The 10188-nt window shown below is 38.5% G+C and overlaps 1 protein-coding gene across 2 annotated transcripts in view; it reads right to left on the bottom strand.

The window, feature by feature from the left end:
* Positions 1–2251: 2251 nt before the first annotated feature.
* The window catches only part of SAMSN1 (SAM domain, SH3 domain and nuclear localization signals 1), an 88748-nt gene continuing 80811 nt past the window's right edge, over positions 2252–10188 (bottom strand). For both annotated transcript variants that reach the window (XM_030579976.1, XM_030579982.1), the window contains one exon: positions 2252–2789. In XM_030579976.1, coding sequence (XP_030435836.1) covers positions 2590–2789 — 200 coding nt within the window. In that variant the 3' untranslated portion in view covers positions 2252–2589. The remainder of the gene's footprint in view (positions 2790–10188) is intronic.

Raw genomic sequence — 10188 nt, 5'->3', positions numbered from 1 at the left:
TGTGAGGAAAAAGAAGGCTGTACATGCCTCTTGCCTGTAAGCTGATTTTTTTATGCTTTGTGGTGTACAATTTCCTCATCATTTTTCTCAGAATTGCTTGAGCGAGCGGAAATTTCTCAATGTGAGATGTAATCATTTAGCCTTCGCAGGAAGTTGCAAATGGCTTAAATAAATTTAGTTACTTTGACACATTTTCCAGCACACACAACGATTTGAGCAGAAGTTGACCATGTTTCTAACTGGTTTGGGAAACAGTTAAACACACAGTTCAAATCCACGCTTTTAATAAGTGATTAATAGTCAGTCTGTCAATTATAACTGTCCACTACCCTTGCTGTCAACTGAATCTGGTGCTGGATTGGTTCCTGTAAAACAATGGTCATGTGAATATTTTGCTAAATACACAGCCACACGTAACTCTATCACTGTAACTAATTAAACAAGTCCTTTCTTCTCCTATAAATCCATACAGTTAGATATCCCACAGTACATTTGTGTCATTCTATATGCCTGCCTTTGTGAACTCTAATCACTCACGCATAGGCTATCCTAGAGGTCTTACCTGGCTGTCACCTGAACATGCTTCTCTGGAACAAAAGTAGCTACCATTGATTTAGCTCATGTTGGTACCATATGTGTCCACATACAGATGTTCATTGAAATAACTCATTAGAAATGCATTAGGAAACTGATTTAGTGAAGTTGGTGCAAGTTTATGTGTAGAGATGCCCTAAAAGAAATTCTGTTTTGGCTCATGCATCAGCAAAGGTTTGTTAAGTGAGTTCTAATTGCAGAGCCTTTTTCAGTAGCTATATGAGAATCTACTTAGCTTGACATACAAATGCCAGCTCAAGTCTGCAGGGCTGGAAGTTAACAAGCAAACACATCCTAAGCCCATCTTGCTTCTTCTAACTACAGCATGTTTGATATGGAAGTCATTAACATACGGAGAATATGGAATCCCACAATGCTGTGTTCACAAAGTAACTTTTCAGAGTAGAACCACACCTTAAGGTTCTGAGGCCAACATGAACACACCCCTTGCAGTATAGCTTTTAGTGACAGGTAGAGAGAAGGCTGCCAAAACAGTTTTCATTATAAATCCTCATTTTCACTTGTTCATAACTTTCATGGAAATTCTCTTTCTGAGAAACTTTCCATGCTTGGTCTCTTCTGAAGGGTGATTTTAAAAAAATGTCAGCAATCTAGTGGAAACTATTCAACATAGACATAATTTATGAAAATGTGTGACTAACAGGTGAGAGGGGAAGTCACTACATTAATTTGATACAGATTATGCATGATAAAAATGCTCAGTAGATGTCTTGTATATTATGTTACCATTAGAAAAGTACTGTCTTTGAAATGTTAGTGTCCACATTAAAAAGTTTTTAAGAGTCTCAGTCACATAGTTCTGTTTATTGTCAAAGTAAGTACTTCAAGAAGAGGAGAAAAGCAAATAAAAGGTATATTTCAGTGTAAAATACATGGGGAAATGATGATTAGTTATTGTATGGAGGACACTGATAATAGCTATTGGCTTTTGCGTACAAACAAGTATTTCTATTGACAAATTTCACGCTAAGTGCACAAGGAAGGAGTTTCACCAAAAATGATAATGAAAGCTCAGTTGCAGATATCAGTTTGTTGCTAATAGTTCTCTCTTTCATTTCACAATGTTTAGAAAGACTGTAAATAGCAATGAAAAGATAAATGTGTACGAAATTCAAACTGCAGGTTGCTCCTAAAGGCTACTGAAGACAGAGGGCCTGATTCTCATTTACACTAAGGCCCCACTTCACCACATGGTAATGTAAAGAGACCTTCAAGTGACTGTAAATTATATTTATGCCCATTTTAAGGCCAATTTATACAGCAGAGTGGTGTAAAGCAGCTTTAATGTAAATGTGAGTCAGACCAAGTATTTTTCATAGTACTGTAGAATATCAACCGAATCACCTTTTTATTATGCTGGTGTACTGGTGAAAAGGATGTTTTGTACAAAGATCAGAGAAACATTCATCAGAAGATAAAAAAGGACAGTAATTACTATGTAGCTTTTAAAATAAATATGTACACTATTTACAATATTTCAAAAGATAACATATCCAGAACGATGTGCCAATGCCTAAAAATAACTCCCTATTCTTTTAATAGAAAATGATTTAATATACAAATATATAGATATAGATATAGATATTTTTTGCTAGGGTGACCAGATAGAAACTGAAAAAACGGGACAGGGGGTGGGGGGTAATAGGCGCCTATATAAGAAAAAGTCCCCCAAAATGTCCTTTAAAAATGGGACTTCTGGTCACCCTGTATACTGCAGTTATTTATTTTCCCTTCAGTCAACTGTTCAAGAATTAACAAACAAGGAAAGCATGGGACATTATTTTTGTCAAACCAAGATTCGGGTACGCAACGTCCATATATTGAATAAATCAAAAATATTGTCCTTCAGCTGGAAACGCTAAGAGTGCTGTCAATGTTGAGAATATTTGCAATCCATTACTGGGCTGCCATACTAGCAAGTTAGCTTAATCTGTCTGATAGTCCTGTCTGCAAAGCTGCAGAAAAGCACGTATATCAGTTGGTCTCAGTGATAGTGATCGTCTGTAGCATGTCAGATAGGTTTTCTGGATCTAGCTCTTCTTTGCCATTATCTGAATTTTCCGATAAGATGTAACAGCCAGAGTCTCTTGGACAGTCATTTAACCCTGACTTGTTAAAGCTGGGATCGGGGCTTAAGGTCAGGGGCTGTTGCTCATTTTCATGTTCTTGTTCAACTGTAAAAAATGAAAAGGAAAGTGTTATGAACTGCCCCCGAGCAACACTTAGATGATTAAAAGATTGTTCTTGGAGCAGTGCACAAACTGAATTAGCAAACTGCAGCTCTATTAGAGCTGTACCTTATATCTGTTAGAAATTGAAACCTTAGAAATCAAAGGACTGATAATTTTCACTACATGGTGCCAAGAGCCACTGTAGCCCACTCAACAGGAACATGACCCTGCAATACATTGCTCACAGGTGGATTCCTGAACCCCAAAGAAGACAAAAGGACTGCGTATTGGTTCAAGGGTCTGCTTGTGCAAAATGCATTGTAACACTGTGTCTATATGCCTGACTCTTCCCCTTCCCTCACTTTCAAAACCCTTTTGAAGACCAATTCAGTATCATATAACATTCCAGTTTCAATGTGCCCTCAACCTTCTGTGATTTACATGTAATGCATTGTAGCTGCTGTACCTTTAGGCTATAAACCCCACAGGGCAGGGATTTAGGCTATGTCTACACTACACAGCTTTTAGCACACAGCTGTGCCACTACAGCCGTGTGGCTAAGAGGTGCATAGTGCAGCTGCTGTTTGTCAGCAGGAGAGAGGTCTCCTGCCAACAAAATTTCCACACTCAGAGAAGTGGTAGCTTTGCTGGCAGGAGAGCACTCCTGCTGACAATGTACTGTCCACACCAGTGCTTTTCCTAGACAGAACTTTTGTCTTTTGGGGTGTGTGTGTTTTTTTAACACCTCTGAATGACAAAAGTTTTGTTGTTCACTTACCAATGTAGACAAAGCCTTAGTGTATTTATTTACAGTACTGGGTACATTAACCATGCCATACAATTGCAAGATTTTCAAAAGCATCCACAAAGAGGGCCATGTTATAACCTTATCAGATTTGCCAAAGAGCTCAGTTCTCATTTCAGTACCAAAACAAAGTGGCCAGCTTTTCAAAAGCAATAAGGATCAGATTTTTAAAGGTGTTAAGGTGTTGCTGTGCTCAGCATTGCTAAGCCTAACTGGGTTAGGCACTTAAGTCTCATTTTCAAAAGGGATTTAGGCACTTTGGATTTTAATGAGAATTAGGCACTGAGTCTAACTCATTGAAATTCAAAATCCCTTTTGAAAATGAGACTTAGGCTTTGCAATGCTGAGTGCAGCAAGGACTAAATACCTTTAAAAATCTAGATCTTAGCTTTTCAGTGAGAGCTGCTGGTGTTGAGCATTTCTGAAAATCTGGCCATACCTAAATAAAGGATGAGATTTTCAAAGGCACAAAGGGCAGTTACTCATCCAACTCCCATCCATGCCATTGAAAATCTCCCCAAATTAAATAGAAGCAAATTTTTCTTTCAAAACATTTGTCCTTATTTAGCACTTGCACTATAATGAATAATCCACCAGTGAATGTAAAAAAAAGACATACTGCCTCAACAGGAAGAACATAAACTGATCTCTCAACCAACTACAACCTGGCATCTCACAGAACATACCAAAATATCATGAATTTGGTATATATTTGACACAGAGGGTCACCAGTGGTTCACTACTCTATCAGCAACACATATCAGGCCTGACATACTACACCTAACACACTGTTGGCACTTTGTATCTAAAAGCTGACACATAAGGTATCATATATGACCTGGTAACATGCTGGTCTTGAAAATCATTGCATGGCATATGTATGGGGTGTGTACAAAAGGTTATCAATATGTGCTAGAATTGTGTTCTAAACATGCGTGTCAGGCAGAACTGTGATACGCAAGGAATGTGGTTCTACCTACTTGACTGTGTCTTCGATGTAAATTAGGTAAGATGTGACCAAAGACAAAGAAAAGCATATTTACATACCAGGCAAACAAAGCCATCAGGAGAGTAAAAGGGGAAAGAGGAATAGTCATGAGAGAGTTATTGTGAAATTTGTATCTGTAATGATCAGTTTTGTTCTCAGTTAATACTATATTTGTTAATGATGACAGCTTTATAGTGAACATGAATCCTGTGTATTGGAGGTAGAGTAGATTATGTGCATTTACAGAATGGTCTTATATAGCATATATCTACCAGGAGGGTGGGTCCAAGATTGTATTTACAGGGTGCATTGCTGGAAAAAGCAGGCATGCAAGGAAGATTCATAGATAGTCATTTCAAACAATCACAATATTTCATTAAAAAAAACTGTAAAAACTGGACATTTTGGCATTGTTCGGACTTTTTTCTTTTTCCTCCTAACCAAAATTCTGGCAAAATCAACCTGATTTCACAAAGCATTTCAGTTTCCAAAGAATTGTGTAGTCTATCACAATATGATACCATCAAAGTATTTCCAACCAGCTCGAATTGTAATCATCTACCTTGAAACTCCTGTATAACACATCTGCATCAAGACCATAACCTCTTTTGAGGTACAGATTAAATTAAGAATGGATAGCTTTCTAAAAAGATAAAGACTTCAAGTGATGGAGAATCCACCATTTCCCTATGTAAGTTAATGGTTAACTACTCTCACTGTTAAAAAGGTACACTTTGGTCAGATTTGGCATTGTCTGTAACTATTTTTATCGTCTCCCCACCTTACAGAGAATGGTTTGTCATATGAAATTTCACCTCTTTTTGTAGGGAAAATTTTTGGTGACATATCGGGCCAAGTTAATTTCTGGAGTAACTCCAGTAACTTAAATGGAGTTATCCCTGGATTATTAATTATTATTATTAGTTAATCACAATAATAGAGGATACATAGCTTTTCTATTAGCTCATGCTACATTTCAGCCAATGCCAGCAAAAAAACAAGTGTGCTTGGTCACTGTGTGCTTACAGAATTCAGCAAGTTATTGTATGAACCCTTCCTTAGATGCTGAACTCAGGTCTTCCTATTCCTCAGATGTAATCCCATGATCAGTTACAATACCACTTGCAAATGCTTTTATCAGCTTCTGTAGAATCATCTCTCTGTCCCGTCAAGCAGTGACCTAAAAAAGTGTTAATCCTGTTTACATCATTAGGGTCAAGGAAGAAGCTTTGTCTTTTTCTTTTTTTCCTTTCTTTAAAGTGAGCAGGAAGAGACAGTTATTGCTGGAATTTTTTTTAATTCCATTTTTTTTGGTCATCCTATTTGTTTCCTTTTCATTAAAAGGTGACTTTTTAACTATATTCATCTGAATAGTATAACTTCTTGCGCACAACTGGATCTGTCGTGGAGTTTTTTTGCATTTGCGTCTTCCCATCATGTTGTCACAATGACAGATCACATTTGGACCAAAAATGGCAGGAGCTGAAACTTCTGTAAGAGGACTATGTATGCATTTTCCCTCTGGCTTTTGAATTATCGTGTGCTGTGAATATATGGTAGTCTTGGGTAAACTCTGCAGCTTTCTAGAAAGCAGAGTATTTGCACACACTTTTTTATGCAAAATCAATCAGAGACAAATAAGCTAAACTAAATTACTACAGAGACAGAATGGGACTCTGAAGTGCTGCAGCACTGAACTTCACAGTGTCACAACTATATTATTGCTGGTCAAAAGATGGTATTTTCTGGGGAAACATTTAGAAAATGTTCCAGTGTTTGTTGTCTGAAAAAAAAATCTGTTTTTCTTTGGAAAAAACAGAAAATTTCAAACAAAACAAATATTTTCTTCAGGGAAAGCAGGCCAATTTGTCTGAAAAAAATTGACAGAAAATGTTTAGCCTGCTCTGACTATCATGCAGTAAATACAAAAGCTGCCTGAGCAGAGTATTGAGCATTCTAATATATATGGATTCAATGTAAATATCAAGTTCTCCTGCTTCACAAATAAAAGCTATACTTATTTTTAACTTTTGACTTTTACACCTACTTGTTCTTAACTTCCTGGATACTGTCAAGCTCTTTATCATTAAAGGTAAGTTTGTAGGGTTAACCTGGATGTGAGTGAAAGATACACTGCACAGGAAAAGGAATAGATAAAGATCAACTATTGTTAAGTGTTGCAGATTCATCAGACCTCACTATGTGATCAACAAATGGAAGGCTTGTTATTTTTCCTACAGTAAATCAGTTTTATTTCAGATACATAGCTTTCATTCAGAGTTGTCTAAGATAAGGTTAGAAGAGTCCAAGTATGCAGAATTTTGACACGTGTTCCAAAACAGACTTTCCCAACTTTTTCTTTTTGCTGTACCCTCCTTCTCTATGGAAATCAGATAAGTGCTACACCCACCCTGCCCCATCTCTCATCCCTCTGGGACAGACATTGGGTTGGTGGCAAGATCCAGCTGGCTCTCTTCCCACATGAGCCCATGGCAGCTCCACAGGGAGCAAACCAGGATCCTTACCCTCTCTGCCCCCCGTCCAGAGCCTCTCACTCCTGCAGGTCCTGGAGGGTTTAAAATATACAGGGCTGCGGCTAGTCAGTTATCTGGGCTGCGGCAGCAGAGAGAGCTCACAGGAGTTCTCAGCAGTCGGGAAGTGGAGAAGGGGGAGAACAGTAGGATCCTACCAGAACAGGATGGTGCTGCTCTTTCCCTTACTCCTCTCCCTGACCAGTGGGAACTCCCTGTGCATCCTATACACTGCTGCCCTGCCCTGGTTCGGACACCCAGCTGGCCCCAGCCCTGCACCCCACCTTGTGCCTCCCAATAACCTCATTGCACCACATAGTTCGAAAATCAATGTTTTAATACTATTTTAAACTATAAGATTAGACTAAGAGTATTGAAGAAATATTAGGCTTTAGGGCTTTGACAATGAATGTGTGATGCATATGTAGTTTTTCTACTTGTTAGCTTTTGGAAATTATTATTACTACCACTATTTTGGGGGGTCTGTAGATGTGCATGGAACTTTACAGAACTAGTGAAAGGATACATCCCTTCAGAAAAGAGTTTATAATCTAAAACCCTGATTCAGGAAAACAATTACATGTATGTGTTAGAAAAATTCCTATTGACTATCAATGGGGCTAGGATTTCAGCTCATGACCACATATACCGATATATATATAGTTCAGTTATAACAATGGTGTCCAGCTTTTGCAACCCTATTTTCTAGTTGGACGTCAAATGAGGTGGCCAAGGTCACACATTGAGACAGATGCTCAGGTTGGACTTAACCCCAAGATCATCTTGGCTTCCCTCTTTTTGTTGTAACTACTTGACCAAATGACTTATTTATATTCCTCGATGCAGCTATATCAATTTTAGTTTTTAACATCTTTGTACTTTAGACTGTCATGTCAAACCTTGCACATTACTTCTCTCCTCATTAGTCCGCTGACACATACTACTGTGCTATGGCAATCAGTTAAGGTGAGTTTCATTACTGTGCTCCTGATTCAGGAGAACATTTTCCTTGAATGTGTGCTTAAAGTTAAGCATACATAAGTCCTATTGACATCTCGGGACTTTATAAAAGCTTATAATTAAGCACATGCTTAAATGTTAAATTGAGGCCCATTCACTATACTGCGTTTGACTCAACTGAAATACTCATGTATTCACAGCTGATGTGAAGCAATTATTCATCTCATTCATGGATCTAAGACTCCAACACATTATCAGTAGCCTTGAAACAAGGAGCACATTACAAGACATATTATTTACAGAACAATTAAAAGTATTTCAGTTGTCAAACTACAGCACAAATATCCTTGAGTATACTATTCTGCCTGAAGAACAATGGCATAAACCCATGCTGGCAAAGGTAAGGGACTACTCATGGATGGTAAGGATTAATTAGTCAAGGTTTAACGTAAAGAATATGAAAAGGCTGCATCAGCTTAAGGACACTCTTCCCTGATCCTTGCACTTTTGCTGGCATGGGAACATGAAGAACATCAAGTGATTAAAAGTAGCTTGAGAAAGACACTAACTGATGTCTGCCAATTACAGAGTTTAGATGCTTAATGCTGCCTGCAATGCTTGCTATCATTTGAGTATTAAAAACAGTAAACCATAACTACACCATACGGAACAGTATTTCATGACTACAGAAACCTGTTAAAATTACTCAAACTTTGCACCAATAAAAAACCTTTGTAAAAATATAACCTTAGCATTTTCTATTCCTGTTCTGTTTGTTAATTGTTGATGTAAAATGTGTAGGATAAAATATACAGAATGTGCAGCATGATCAGTTAGCAACCTAGATATGTACTGATATGCATAATCCAAGGGCAGGTCAAGGGGGAGGGGACAGGAGGCTACCTCCACCCAAACTGCAGGGTAAACAATAGAAGTAGTTCTTTCTCCTTTCCTTCCAAGCTCACCCCTCCTCATCCTCACTTCAATCGTATCGGTTATACTCCTTTCCCACTCTCCCCTCCATCAGCTGACAAAGGCTACAGGATAGAAAGAAGGACTGTTCCTGATGTGCATCCGTCACCCAGTTCACAGGGAATAGTGAGGGCAGAGGAGGCCATTTGATCTACCTCTCCTGACAGTTCTCATGAAGTCTCTTTTCTTTCCATCTTGGAGGAGGAGAGACAGTAAGGGACAAAGAGGGATTCAGAGAGATCCAGAGATGGTCTGGGAGTGAGGGGCCCTGAGAGACCCAGACAGAAAGCTGAGGGGGGCTGAGACAGCCATGGGGGTTCTTAGAAACTCAGAGAGGCAGAGTGTGCATATGAGATGGAGGATCCCACTTGGAGTGAAGTTCTGAATAATTGAGTTTTATGTGTTGGAAGTGGCCAGATGTGTAAGAGTGACTGAGTGATAGAGAGAAATCCACCCCACCTCAGTTAACAGCCAGACTGGGGGGGTTGCAGATGAGCTATTACTCTTGATGAGCTGTAGACCTAAGCCCTTAAGAAATCTTTAAAATATTTCTAGGAGGCACTGCATTCCCCAGTCCAATTTTTATTTCTATCACAGGATCCTCAATTTAGAGTGGATATCTGGCAAAGTGGTTGCTCAGGAAGGGCATGACTCTACATTAATGCGGAGCAAACTTCTAAGGTTTGGTCTGGATGAGTATTCAAATATGTAGCTGTTTAGCTGAAATTTGTAGGAACTTATCTGAACTATTTTGGGTTAGAAATCAGGCTGAAAATATCACAATAGCATGTCTCAGAGTCTTGGAACTTCCAAGTTCAGTGAAAGCAGCAAGTGCAAATAAGCATAAAAGGGAAAACAAAAAACACAAAGCTAATAACTTCTTGAACCTCAAACAAGATCCAGTTCAGGTTCATTTAGAGCTGAGACTACAGATTAGCTACTGTTTTATCCAAACCACACTGTTTGCTGATCTGTACTATAAACACCAGTAAATTTCATGGCTCTCACCAGGGGCTAAAGGGAAGGAACAGTGAATAGGAAGAGAGAATGTTGAAGATCTTCCTCTGCAGGAAATCATTTCCAAAGAAAAAAATGTTTTAATGTACTTCTAGGAAGTAAGCCTGGGATATGGGAGATCTAATTTCA

The sequence above is a fragment of the Gopherus evgoodei genome, chromosome 1, assembly GCF_007399415.2.
Source record: "Gopherus evgoodei ecotype Sinaloan lineage chromosome 1, rGopEvg1_v1.p, whole genome shotgun sequence".
NCBI classification, from domain to species: domain Eukaryota; kingdom Metazoa; phylum Chordata; order Testudines; family Testudinidae; genus Gopherus; species Gopherus evgoodei.
The sequence above is the reverse complement of the archived record's forward strand: the minus strand, read 5'-3'. Positions and strand labels throughout refer to the sequence as shown.